The sequence below is a fragment of the Oculina patagonica genome, chromosome 5, assembly GCF_052425735.1.
Source record: "Oculina patagonica isolate OP01 chromosome 5, crgOcupat, whole genome shotgun sequence".
Lineage (NCBI taxonomy): Eukaryota > Metazoa > Cnidaria > Anthozoa > Scleractinia > Oculinidae > Oculina > Oculina patagonica.
In genome coordinates this window covers 26,504,566-26,519,151 of record NC_135762.1, presented here as the reverse complement: position 1 = coordinate 26,519,151, position 14,586 = coordinate 26,504,566, and the positions used below count along the sequence as shown (strand labels likewise).

The 14,586-nt window shown below is 38.6% G+C and overlaps 1 protein-coding gene across 1 annotated transcript; it reads right to left on the bottom strand.

Moving 5' to 3' along the window:
- Positions 1-3,015: 3,015 nt before the first annotated feature.
- On the bottom strand, positions 3,016-13,186 carry LOC144654825 (uncharacterized). Its single transcript, XM_078515045.1, has 6 exons — positions 13,074-13,186; positions 6,680-7,674; positions 5,723-5,938; positions 4,927-5,197; positions 4,564-4,757; positions 3,016-3,858 (listed from the first exon to the last, which is right to left on the bottom strand). The coding sequence occupies exons 2-6, from the start codon at positions 7,639-7,641 to the stop codon at positions 3,105-3,107; spliced, it is 2,397 nt and encodes a 798-aa protein (XP_078371171.1). The 5' UTR covers positions 7,642-7,674; positions 13,074-13,186; the 3' UTR covers positions 3,016-3,104.
- Between the last annotated feature and the right edge of the window lie 1,400 nt (positions 13,187-14,586).

Sequence of the window (14,586 nt, the reverse complement as noted above, 5' to 3'; positions counted from 1 at the left end):
CATTTTATTGTGTGTACAAAAAAACGAATTGAGTAAAAGTTTAAAGAAACAACCGCACAAACGCGGGAAATGACGCCATCGATATCTTTCGTTGTGACTGACATCGAAATTACGCCACTAGGGTCCCGGATGTAGTTTCAAATTTTACGGGTGCTCCTTTTTTTCTTTCTTTTTTTTTCAAGTAAAACACTTGAATTGGTATAATGAAAAACGCCATTTCAACCGAACTTGTAACAACAGTTGGTTTTTGTTGGAACGTCAGTGTTCAATGTTCGCGGTCAAGGGGAATCGAAATTTACGTTTCTTTCCCCATTAAATAAGTCATCGAGTGTTTTACTATGCCCCAAAACTAAAGAATAGTTCTGGTTTCTGAAATGTATTGATCATATTACCAGTCGAAGGGATGCATGATCTGATAACCTAGGCGTGACATGATAGTCCTTGTGTAGCCGTAGGTTGGGCTACGTAAAGGTTAGCGTCTTAGTGAGATCGAAGCGCGGAATATAATAACCTCATTGAAAGTAAATATGTCGTCGTTGTGGCACACTGATCACCAACGGAGAAATTTACTACTTTCCGGAAGAAAACTAGAAGTTCACATATTATACTGTACCCAGCGACAAGGAAGGACTATTGAACCTCAGATGAACTCACTTTAATTGGCTTGCGTTTATTACTGTTCATCTTGGATCCCATTGGTTCAGGATTATAGAAACCTATCAGCTGACAATAACTCTTTAGTAGTAACTCTCCAACACCTAAGGCAATTTTCCCAGAGAATAAATAAAAAAACCTTAAAGTTTATAACCGTAAGCTTTCATTTAGTTCATTGATACAACTGCAGACATGTACGTTACACCTTTCTGAAATCACGTTACACCTTTCTGTAGTAAGTATCCGTCAAATTAACCACTTAGACATTTCCTCACTTCTAAAAGTGAAAAACATCTGCAATTACAAGCAATTCCCATGCTTTAAATTACCCTGTTTTGTAACAAATACTAAAGCTATCAAGGATCTAAGTATACAATAACTCTGGATCTTACGAAGATAGGGATAACTCGAGATTAATTAATTAATCTTTCTTGCTTTTATCAAAAAAGCTTAAAGTGTCCATGAAATGAATTGTTTTTGATATATACTGAGAAGTCACCAAAAACAGTTCTTTCAAAACTGCTCACACCCGCACGATCAAAGGTTTTACTACTACTACTACTACTACGGTTGACGTGAAAATTAAATGTTTTAAGTTTTTTTAGAAAAAGCTTTTTATAGCCCCGAAGTATGGTTCGTCACGCTAAAAAGTGAATTCATCTGGAGCATGGCCAAAGCGATCACAACCTAGTGACGTAAATAGGTTTCCAAAATGTTCTGATCAGATTGATCCGAAGCATGACGCCGAGAAAAGAAAAACATTCCCGCGCTGTCGACCATATTTTAGTGTAAGGCAAAAGACGATAGCAAAAATGGCCACCTTACAAGAAATTTCTAGGCTGTTTTCACGTAAACAAGATAATTGGGTCACCCCTTCTACGTCATCAGCTCCTAATTTGCCCCATTCTCCCCAAAAACTCGGAGCCACTTTTAAACTCAATTGGCGCATTTTTGAGTGTTAAAAAGCTGATTTTCCTTTTTTTCTGAAAATCGGTATTATTTTTGGTCTTTGGATGTAAAAAAACTGTTTAAAAACACGCAAGCAAATTCATTTCATAGGCACTTGAAAGATTATATCTGTTACAACCATTTGGACTAAATCTTTAAAAAATAAATATATTTCTCTAGCCGTCTATTTTTCGCCATAAGATAATAGGCTAAGAGATAACTAAGACAACTATTTTTACGGAGGATGGTACGTACAAAACAGTTTTCACTGACGAACAAGTGGTCCGTCTATCCCAAGCAACTGAAAGAATATTAGGATTTAAATATTTTTTTCTTTAAGTTCTCCTCGTATTCTATATTAGATCACTTACAAGTAAATGATTGCAAACTGATTGTTTCCGCAACCAAACTTTAAGGAGCTAAGTCAAGGGCATTTCGCAGATTTTTGGTCTAAACAGTTTTGCAATAAGTGGTAGACAACTTAACCCATAAAAAACATTATCTTTGAACATCTGAAGGAAGATATATCCTTAACTTGCGGATAGTAATCAAGCTACAGCTATAAATATCGATATTTCTAAGACGCGCAGAAACAACTTGAAAAAGTTTGCCTCACTTTTTTAAATTGCAATCCGTTTCCATCCGAGCCATCCACGGCAAAAGATGCTCATTAACAGTTTCAGTGCTCAAATATAGCAATTTTCAATAAAAATGGACTATTATTTTTAGGTTTCCTGCGACACAAAAATAAATTTTGGCGGTTCAAAAATCAGGAAAATAAAAACAATAGCCTCCATTTGCCTTCAAAAATATACATGCATATTTGTACCTTGTAGATCATAGACATAGCTATATATCATTTAGCGATAATAGTTTTCACTAGGGCTTTCCACAAGTTGCTTCCCAACTTTTTGGGAACTTTTCATATTTTGAGCAACTTTTTCTCCTTTAAGCAACTTTTTTCCTTTCGAGCAATTTGTTGCATTTTGAGCAATTTAATTTCAAGACCGAAGATCTCCGAAGATTGTCCAAGTGTTGTTCGAATGTCATACGAACGTTTCGAAAGATTTTCGTAGAACATCCGAAGACGTTTCAACTTTCGACACATTCCCATTAAAACATAACAAAGTTAGTCAGCAAACATGACGTCATCGATGTCTTCACGATTTTTCTCAGTGAAAGAAATCCTTGTAATTGAACCAATTTTAGCCTTAAAATGTTATTTAGATACTTCTGTTGCAGTGAAATTGCATAAAATAACTTAGAAATCTTACTTTCAAGCTAGGAAAATTATCATATACTTGGAAAACGAATTTTGATAAAAAGCAGCATTTTAGATTTTTGGAGCAACTTTCAAGCACCTTTTTTAGAAATTTCGACCAAATTTTTAAATAATTTCGAGCAACTCGTGGAAAGCCCTTGTTTTCACACCAAATAGAGGTTATTGTTTGTTTAATTATTTATTCAGAACTTTTGTGTCACTCTAATAAAGTCTTGTTCATTCATTCATTCTTCTCAGATCCCAAAAGAAACTCAACAGCGCGGGCCTCCAAGCAGGCGCGGTAGCCTTCCCGATGATAGGCGGTAAACATGGATGGCGTGAAAAATTGATTGGCAGTAGAATGATAAGGGAACGCGCCACAAAGGGATCCTGATAAAAACTGCAGCGGAGAACAATGGCAGCACTCACAGCAGCAACAAGTCAAACGCTCCACTTCTTCTGCTTCCACTTCAGGCCCACTCCCCCATAGGTCAGCCTCGACATCAATCTTGACGTCACCGGTTAACTCGCCCCAGCTCTTTCTCTCCCCTGACAGGCCGTGTTCAGGGTGGCGTGGGAGAATGTAAAGCACTTCTCCTTCCCCGACCTTCTGTTCCTCGCCGTCGTCAGTGTAATCGTAGTACTCGACTTTGAATCGATAACTTCTCGGCTGCTTGTTCGCTGGCCTGTCGATGACATTTGTTCGGAGATCTTCGTACACATCTCGACCGTTCATTCCAGTAAACGAACAGTGCAATTTCTCTCTGGCTTTTTTCATTGCAATGATCAGATCTCCTGCAATCCCATGGTCAATATCTCCTGCATCGATGACCACAATCTTCTTCAACCTCTTTTTCAGTAATGGTAACATGCCCAGGTTTTCAACATGGCCGCCATCTGACATGTAAAGAATTGGAGGGGGAGTGGGACCAACGTTGACTGCTTCCAAAAGTTCCCGGATAAACCTGACGTGATATATATTGACGATACACCACCTAAAGAAAGAAGTAATATCTTATTAATTACAAGCGAGTTTTTTGTCACGTTTTAAAGGTTCAAAGAATTAATTTAGAGCGACTTCTGGGCAACTAAGAACAAGACGAAAGTCAAGACGATTGAGTCAACTGAAAATAAATTATAATATATAAGAAAAGGCTATCACGAGAAAAACTTCTTCAAAATGACTACAAAGCGTAACTCATGTTGTATCTTTTCCTCGCCCCCTCACATCCTCTTTACTAAATTAAGGGATTTTCTGCTATTGAGGCACGTTGACGTCAAGTTGTTTGAAATAATGCCTTAATTACAAATTTTACCGGACAAGGGAGAAATTGTCATTTAATGACAACCATAAAAGGAAACGATTATGGCTCTTAAATTTCCCACTCGGCACCATTTTGGAATTTATGACGTCAATGCTTTGCTAAAAAGACTTACAAAAAAAGAACCTCTGTTTCCTGACAATAGCAGCAACGCACTGACGTCATAAAATCCAAAACGGCGGTGCGCGGGAAATTATAAAGCACCAAAATTAAACAAAAACGGTTTTACACTGTGGTAAACTTATTATCTTGGCCAGAACTTTTTTACAGCCGAGATTCCAACGAAAAACCCACGGTGTAAACACAATAACTCTTAAATAACGCAGCTTGGGTTGGAAATCACTAGAAACTAACCAGAAAGCACTTATAATATATTACCTCACAAACGTTTGCCAACGTCCGGGATTTTCCGCGCCCGTGGGCATGACAGCGATCAGCATCAACACGCAGAGAAACACAAGAAAAAATACCACAGCTCTTTGGTTCCAGGCCTCGCTCCCACCCAACAGAGGAATCATGGGAAGCCCGATGATAGGAAATACCAGAACAAGTTGAATGAGGAAAGCGACACACTAAAAAAGAAAAAAAATAGTCATTCATCATTTGCTCGAAACTAGCTGCCTTATCATAAGAAATTTTAACGCATAAAATTATAGCAACTAGGGAACAATAACCTTCTCTTCTCTTCTCATATCCAACGCGCACTCATGGAATAATTATTAAGTATAACATTAAGAATACCGTTGAAAACCATCCAGTAAACTGCGTAGGCTCGGCTATCCGTGCTTTTCCCATCCCCAGTCCAAGCATGATCTGAATGCTCTGCAGTGGTTCAAATGTACTTTCGTATTGTCCCATGTGATATGACACTGCAGCTGCCGAGGTAGCCATGGCTTCCGACAACTTGATATCTGAGGGATGGAGCCGGTCTTTAAACTGCAATTCGCCGAGCTCGTTGTCAATTCTTTCGATTCCAGATGGTGACATTGTAAGAAGTTCGAACGGAGACTCTCTGATAGGGATAAAGTGAGAATGAGCCGATCGGCAGTTAACCATTTGGAGTGCTGGAAGTTGAGTTTATTTAAAATTGTGCGCCTGGGGAGGAAGGGGGTCCATTATTAGTCCATCATAGATAGTATCCCTCCGGGATTGTGCGCTTGTGTGCGATTGTGTAGGGGCGAAACATTATTTTTTGAGGGGGGGGGGGGGTGGGCAATGACCAAAAAATATTCCTGTCCAGAAAAAACGGCCGAGCCATGGCCCGGGAAAGATTCTTGCACAACCTTAGATGAAAAAATTATCTTGCCCAGACAAATTGCCCATTACCTATTTATACACTTGGGTAGATAGAGACAGTGTAAGAGTAAAGTGTCTTTCCCAAGAACATAACTGTGATTCTGCACTTAAGGCTCGGAGCAAACTGTTCGATGGAGAATTTCCAGATAACGATTAGGACACCACGCCTTCCTCGCGTATTGAAACCTTTGTCGCTTATTGTAAGCTTTTTGTTGAATTAGTAGTAAATATCCTTGGTTACCTAGGTGAAGGCTTTACTCGCCATTCATGAACTGTTATGTTGCAGATGTATTCTGGTGAAAGACCCACAAGGTCATCTAAGGTCAAGGGTCGATTTATACTCTCTTCAGCTGGTTTGCAGCATGTGCACGAGGGAAACAAGTCTTGACACGTGATTCCTGAACAACCTGTCACCCCAGTACTCTCGGGAGAGTAAAACGCTTTCTGAAGGCGCCATCTACATTAAAAGATAGGGATAAACGTAAGGCAACTTATTCGAAATTTATGCAATAAGATGACAGTTAACGAGGGGAATTTAAATAGAGATAAAGAAAAAAGGCGCCGGCAAATAAACTTTATATACTAGGGCTGTCCATAAGTTCTCGAAATTTTGTAAATAATAAAGTTAAGGACAAAAGAGTTAAGCAACTTGAGGACACACCTACTATAAACCATTTTTTATCCATCTATCAATAATTTGTTTACTTAAATCAATTTTTCCCCTATTTTCATCTTCTATTCCTTTCTACACCTTTGTACAAATATTTAAAGATTTTTTTGTTAAAAGCATCCAAAAATTCTATGGGACTTTTCACAATAAACCTTTGACGACAATTTGATATTGTATACTGAAGCTCTAAGATATAGTAATGAGAGGATAGTGTCAAAACTCACTTTCAGATTTATTGTTCCCTTATTTGAAACGTAAATTGTCTTGAAATATATCAAACAAAAATAAGCAGTGTTTCATCGGGATGTCCAAACACCGAGAAGAGAGTTGAAAATAACAAGCGCAACGGAGTGCTTTTGACGAAATTCGAGTTGTTTGAATAGCCGATGAAACACTGTCTCGAGTGTTTGATATATCTTATTTATCGAAACAAGACAGGGTATCAAAACTTCCTTCACGGTTATGATTTCCTTTGTATTAACTTGATGAATTATTAATGAGTTTGAAAAACATAGATTACAACTATACCTGTTGTAAGTGTGGAGGGCATTTCTTTGAAACAAAGAAAGGAATGGGTTGATCCAGATCAAAATGCCAGAGACCCACATCAACACATTGAATCTAGTGTCACTGTACTCCACAGTGAGGACTGCTGTTTTGTAAACTCTCCACTTAACAGCGTAAGCATAAATATAGACGATCATAGCTAGCGAGGCTTTGTCACGTAAGGGGGGAATACCGAGCCATAGGAAGATACTGAGAACGAGTATCAAAGCGTTAAGCCACATGGGGGTCACAACAATATACTCCTCTATAAACCATGGAAGAAATACCATTGCAAAAACAAACCCCGAAAGGTTAAACAAAAATCGAGCAAATGGTTTCAAAGATGGCCCAGCCACTTTCTTGATGACAAAAAACAGGAGGAACAAGATAAAAAGAAAGGCAAAGGTCATGAAAGTAAAGTACATTTCTGGGCCCAATTTGGGCACACATTCAACTTGGTGTGTCATGTTAAAAAGCTCTTGAATTTCGGAATTTTGAGCGATGTCAGTTGAGGTGAAATTGTGCGTTTTGACATCCGGGCAAGTGAACGGATCTCGCAACAAACCACCAAAGAAATAATCAATGATATAAGCAGTTGGAAAGGCGAAACCAAACCAGTTTAAGCAGGGAAGAACGATCGAAACAAAAACACTGAGGCTCAAAATCATGGCCGTGTCGAAGCAACCTAGAAAGGGATTCTTCCAATTACACCAGATCCCAGCCCTTCTGCAGTGCTCGAAGAATTCTTTGTGCCATTTTGGATCGTCTTTTTGCTCGTTGCGGTACTTCCAGTCTAAGTATGCTGTGCCTGTGTAACCGCCCCCGGACACACAGCTGAGGAAGTCTGGGGTGATCCCTTTCTGCAGCAGTCGTCGTAGAACTCCAGAGCAGAGCGCCGCTGACCGAATCCCACCTCCAGAAAACGCTACACCGGTATTGCTCATTTTAAAATGGCGTTATACCCGAACTGGCGAGCTCTACAAAGAAAAAAGCAATATAATAAATTAATTGAAATGGCATACTCTACCCCTGATAGTATTAAACAACAACAACAAATCAAAAGAAATAAAATAAAAATGAGTGCATGGCTGGCCGAAATAGCCATATAAATGTGCTAAATAAAGACATAAACCATAAACTAAAAGCACATACATAACATAACTAAAGCATAAAGCACATACAACAACACACAAATAAAGACTAAGTTTACTTACAAATGTAGTGAAAATTAGCTTGAAAATACCATATCATATCTTCCAAGCACTTATGTGTTATGCAACTTATCTAGCATACCGGTATAACCAGTAGTTGGTAAAATGAGGCCTTCAAGAATCTATTGCTTTCAAAAGGTTCTACATAAACTAAGAATAATGAATAGTCATACAGAACGTATTCTTCAGCGTTTAAATATATTTTAACCAAGTGAAATATTTTTACTGAGAAGAGAGGCTTTAAAGAAACGTTCCAGTCATAAGTTTTAAAGTTCTAAATGACAAATAAAGACAAAGATATGCACATGTTTTTTTTTTTTTTTCATTAAACTAATCTGACCGCCACTAAATTTAGTCAGTTCTACCGAAATAAAACTAGAAAACAAATATTGTCTCTTTAGTATTCGATGAGCCACGACTGCATATTACAAGGATGAGATTCTAACAATGACATAGTTTGGGGTTTTTTAATCTAAAGTTAATTGCCAAAATCATTCATTTGTGATGCCGCGGCGTGCAAATATATACTGGCGAGGCGCGGTGGCCTAATGGTTAGCGCGCTCGACTCCGAGTCGAATGGCCCGTGTTCGAGCCCTGGCCGGGGCGCTGCGTTGTGTTCTTGGGCAAGACACAAATTTGTCTCTCACAGTGCCTCTCTTCACCCAGGTGTATAAATGGGTACCGGTGAATTTAATGCTGTGGGTAACCTTGTCATGGACTGGAATCCCATCCAGGGGGGAGTAGCAATACTCCTAGTCGCTTACAGAAACCGGGATAAGCTTCGCCGGGCTGTATGGGCCACTTGGCTCGACACATACTTTACCTTTACCAAATATATACTGAGGTCAAGTTGTTTTGAATAAGGTCGTTCATCTGTTTCAGACGGGTTTTAAGGTCGATCGATTGCAACGAATATCGCTACAGTACTGTTTCGCTGTTCGTTTTCGTGGTTTGTTTCTAAGATTGCACTTAAGTTAAAACACCGTCCCCTCCCATTTTATCAAATGAACACCATTTCGAATGGGGAATCTAATGTTAGTTTGATATTCACAAAAATTTTTTTAGTTTCAAATAAAATCCCTCGAGCCCGCTGACCCTAACAGCAACCATTTTACCGATCGCTACCCAAATATTCTTGGACGAGCCTTCGATACATATCCGCCTTCATCTGTTAAGTGTAAAGGGGCTACGGTCACGGGGATTTCGCAGATATTTGGTCAAAACTGTTCTGAAACTAGTGGTAGGCAACTTAACCCATGAAAAACATTATCACTGAACATCTAAAGGAAAAGATAACCTTAATTTGCGGATAGAAATCAAATTTCAGCTATAAATATCGATTTTGAAGACGCGCGGAAATTAACAACTTGAAAATCAATTTTAGCCTTAATTTTTTCAAGTTGCAATCCATTTTCATCCTAGCCATCCGCAGCCTAAAACGCTTGTTAACAATTTCAGTGCTCTTATATAGCAATGACACAAATATAAATTTTGGCCGCTCAAAAATTTGTTAAACGAAATCCGTGACAAGTCTGACAAGCCTCTTTAAAACATCAGGTGAAATATCAGTTAAAATCATAAGTACCTTGAAACATAAGACATCGCCTATTTCTGTGAATGTGATTCTTTCTGGTCAAGTGGGAGTAAATTGTTAGAATAAAAATTCGCTCCTAACGTGTAAAACTGTCATGAATCCGTTGTAATTAGGACCCTTTGACTGAAACCTTAATTGTTAACCCGTTACCACCCGCGGCTATAGTTCTTCAGAGAAGAAAGGATGAATCACTGAACATGATTAACCTTCCCTGAACAAACTAATTTACTTTTTGGCGAAAACCTATTCAGACTCAGTAGTTTAACAGTTAAAATAAGCTCTTTGGGAAGGCGGCTCATTCAATTTATAATTAATAGAGAGATTAAGCCTGACGTTTTTTTTTTCCAGCGAACAGCAAAAATTCAACTTCTGCCGTTTGCCGTTTTAGCGTTCGACCGCGGAAATGAGTAGTTTTGTGTTTGCGTGAATGTAGATTTTTCCATATTTTTATGGGGATTATTTTCATAATTCGATAAAAAAAAGGTATCAAAATGAAAGGCGAGCTCGAGTTTGTCGTTTGCCGTATAACGTCATGGTTAATCTCTCTAATAACTGCCCGGGTGACAAGGCAGGCATTGTTAATAGAGAGTTTCATTCAAAAATTATCGGTTGCTTGCCCTGTGCAATCTTCCAGATGAGAGCATTCTTGTTGGTAACGTTTAACAGCCTTAAGAAGTAGTGTTTTTCAGAGTTACGAGTACCGTATTTACTCGAATAAGCGCTTATTCGAGGGCGGCCTTTATTTGAGGGCGGCGCTTATTTAAAATTTGGACGGCACAAAAATCTTATCTTTTACAGTAATTGTAAAGATCGTCTTTTGATTGTCATTATTCGTCAACAGAATTGGCGCTAGCTGCCCTGGCAAAGTTTCATCGTTCACAACATTCACAGATCTACGTATTGTAGGAATGTTGAATAGAAAAACTAATGAACGAGCGTAAAAAAATCACTCTGAACTGCAAAACATCGCTCTTGATGAAAAGAAATGTTTGTTTCAGAGTTTTTTGTTCAACGAAGTTCATCAAATACGCGCCGCATCAGGACTGCGGGGCTTATTCAAACACTTTTATCATGAGCCTCTGACTCGGGAGACTGGGCAACCACTCCCCGTGCTTTTGACGAAAAAAAAATTACCCTTACCCTTTACCTTCGGGGGCGGTGCTTATTAACTTTCTTGTCCCAAATGCGGTGCTTATTCGACGGCGGCGGTTATTTGGGGGCGGTGCTTATTCGAGTAAATACGGTACGCAGTCTTATTACACGACTAAGGCGGACCGAGGGCCAATAACTAAATCAGCCAATCAGTTTACTTTATTTCCGGTCCCGCGAGGGCCGATATTTTCCAAGTATCGGACCGGGTTTTGTCCCGGATGATCCCGCGTTAATTCCCGCACGATTTAGCGCAAGATTTTTTGCAAGATTTTTTTTTTTTGCAAGATTTTTTCGGAGTTTTTATTGCTTTGAAAATGAAATGACCTTAAACACAGAAATAATTATAACTCCTTTAGCGCGCGTAAAAGTTTTGCCGCACATTGTTTTCCGCCGGGGTAGCAATTCTCACTACACAAAGTTTCCAGTCGTGTAATAAATCTCGTATTAACCAAGCTTGCTCAGGACCGTACTGGGCGATCACTGGCCCTCGGTCTTTTTTTTAGATATATGTATAAACACGAGAGAGTGTTTCATCACATTCGATGTCTCGCGCGCGCTCACACTGTTTGACATTGGCTCCAGACCTCTTGCTGTCGTTCGGGGACCGAGCGCGACCGCAAAAGATACGACTGTGTGCAGTCTACTTTATAGGCTGTTGCCCACCACAACAGCTTTTCAACCTTATTTATTTGAATAAGCACCGACAGTTTTAAAATTACAATTGTTATGTCTACATGCATGCTGGAAAATAAAAAGCTAAGTTGTTTAACCTAAAAAATATATTACTTTTCCAAGCAGGTAATTATCTACCCCAAGAGCAATTCTTCGTTTGCCTTTCCTTTCTTCGTAACCCTTGCTAAACGCCTCTTGTATTCAAAATTATTGGCGAATACAGTAAAGGGACCAGGGGGCCGCCACTTTTTATGTTGAAATACATAAGGGACGATGTTTTGCTTCCTCCTCATCCCCCCAACCCCCAAGCCCCCCACCCAGCCCCCGCGCCGTCCTGGATCCGCCAAGCGAAAAGAGGGTAATTTTAGACAACATTTTTTCGGCTAAAGCCGTTACAACAGACAGCGCCGTAGAATGTAGAAAATATATGATAATGCAGACATGAAATGACAGACTGTCGATTTCATTATGAAAACCAATTTGCCTGAAGCTAATGAAAATTCAATATTTTCTTTTCGGCTCCGGCTTTGATATTGAGCTGTCCACTAAAAACTCGGGCGGCTTGTTTAAACAAAACACGCCTTTCATTCAAGGACGCATACTAAATGAATGAAAATACACCGAAAAAAAAACGGCTGGTGTTGACATCAATTTATTTTAAAATTATCAGCATTTTCCCGACTGCAACCTGGGAGCATAGAACAGACCATGTAAGTTTTATCTACAGACGGGACGAATTTAATTGCCAAAATTTTCGCTTCTTTTCAATTTTTTTGCACTCATTTTAATGAATGAAAATAAAACTAGATTTAGACTCATAAGTTTATTGGACGGTTTCCTATAACCTGAAAATTAAGACCTTAAATTTTCAAAGTAGCGACACCCCGAATTAAGTAACGATAAAATCTCATGGCTGCAAGAAAATTTCGAAAGTGACACTCCGAAGGCAAATCTAACGGAGAATTTAATGACCCGCTCTAAAAAGCGAATAATAAATAAATAAAACCGGTTTTAAATGAAATATCAGCGCTGGATACAATACCTGACCCGAAAGAAGCTAGCGACCCCTCAAAATAAGTAATCCTCTGAACTGAAAGGAGCGATATAGAAAAATGATGCCAGATACGAAAATAAGGGTCGCTTAATCTTTTTCATAAATCTGCTGTCAACAGAACCGAAAGTGAGTTATATCCTTTGCAAAGGCGTGAAACTTGTTAGTACTTCGAATTCAATTTCAATTTTTATTCAATTTATATATCATGATTCGTGACACCAACAAATTAGTCTATTTTAAACTTTTTGTTCACGTGAAAAGACATCATTTTTAAGCGTTCAACGAAAGACCAGACCGTTCTGTTCTTACTTATCATAATATTCCACCAAATAATTAAACATTTTGTTGAATAAACATAAAGAAGTTGTACCGACAGAACCTCTACTCCGGCCAAACTGGTCTCTAAGCACTCGCACTATAACTAGCTACTGATGTCGTACAATCACCGACCTTGCCGAGGATGAGAAGAAAACAGAAACCTGACCGCCCCAAAATCTTCAACTTCTTGTGTTTAAGAAGTGAAGAAACAAATAACCTATTGTGTCATCGGTTGTATCTCTGCCACTTCTACAAAGGCCCCTACTGCTTAACAATGTTCTTCTGGCGAAAACAAACTCGGCTGCTCCTTAGTTATTATACCGCATGATATATTAAATATTCCTTTCCCAAGCTTTTATTCTGTTAGCTACTTACTGTCAATTTCTTAGAGGTCCTTCTACGTTCATGTACATACAGCGAAGAATATGTCTCGCTTGCCAAGTCAGACGCGAATAGGATGATGTGAATTTAATTTGCATTGCTTTCTGTAACTTATGCCGCCCAAAACAGCCACGTGAAAAACAACATCGTCCTATTAATAACAAATTTTTGGCTTCCCCAGAATTATTCCAAAATAAGCTGAAACCCCCTACAGTTTGTGCCATTGCATGATAGATGAAAATATATCTTTTTTATGGGATTTTTGTCAAGCATTTTTTAGCAATTACAGAAGAACCCCGGTAACTCGAACTCGGATAACTCGAACAAATTTCCATTTATGTATCCTGTTCCTCCTAGATTAGATGCCATGCATATAAACAAGTATGTATGTGTTGCTTTGGCAAAGCTCTGTTTGCTGGGATAATAACTTCCATTTCCCTTCAATTTGACCCCACTTTTTAGTTATCTTTACTCGGTTAACTCGAACTCGGAAAACTCGAACACCCCGCTATAAGCTAACTCGAACAAACTTTCATTTCCCTTCGATTTGACCCCACTTTTTAGTTATTTTTACTCGGTTAACTCGAACTCGGAAAACTCGAACACCCCGCTAACTCGAACAAACTTCCATTTCCCTTCGATCTGACCCCACTTTTTAGTCATTTTTACTCGGATAACTCGAACACCCCGCTAACTCGAACTAACTTCCATATCCCTTGATCAAAATTTGGGTCAAAATTACCCCGGCAACTCTAATTCCGGTTCTTGCAATCCATTGATTAGAGCAAAGAACCGATCACGTATTTGACAGCCATTTTCCACTCTTATCATAAGAATGCATGAAAAAAAATAAGAATGCATGATCGTGTTGGAGTTTCTGACGAGATAAGTTCCATTTGTACTGTACTGTATACTGAAGTGCTGAAAATTCAGTAAACTATCAATTATTAACTTGGCAAATTAAATATTCAATCGACCCCGATAACTCGAAACCCTGCATTTTAATGAATGAAAATAAAACTAGATTTAGACTCATAAGTTTATTGGACGGTTTCCTATAACCTGAAAATTAAGACCTTAAATTTTCAAAGTAGCGACACCCCGAATTAAGCAACGATACTGAAATCTCATGGTTGCAAGAAAATTTCGAAAGTGACACTCCGAAGGCAAATCTAACGGAGAATTTAATGACCCGCTCTAAAAAGCGAATAATAAATAAATCAAACCGGTTTTAAATGAAATATCAGCGCTGGATACGGTACCTACCCGAAAGAAGCTAGCGACCCTTCAAAATAAGTAATCCTCTGAACTGAAAGGAGCGATATAGAAAAATGATGCAAGATACGAAAATAAGGGTCGATTAATCTTTTTCATAAATCTACTGTCAACAGAACCGAAAGTGAGTTATATCCTTTGCAAAGGCGTGAAACTTGTTAATACTTCGAATTCAATTTCAATTTTTATTTAATTTATATATCATGATTCGTGATACCAACAAATTAGTCTA

Coding starts and splice junctions, on each gene's coding strand:
- LOC144654825 (XM_078515045.1), bottom strand. CDS start 7,641: ATGAGCAATACCGGTGTAGCGTTTTCTGGAGGTGGGATTCGGTCAGCG. Junction 5,198..5,722: donor CGAGTAAAGCCTTCACCTAG/GTAACCAAGGAT, acceptor TATCCCTATCAG/AGAGTCTCCGTTCGAACTTC. Junction 4,758..4,926: donor TTACTGGATGGTTTTCAACG/GTATTCTTAATG, acceptor TTTCTTTTTTAG/TGTGTCGCTTTCCTCATTCA.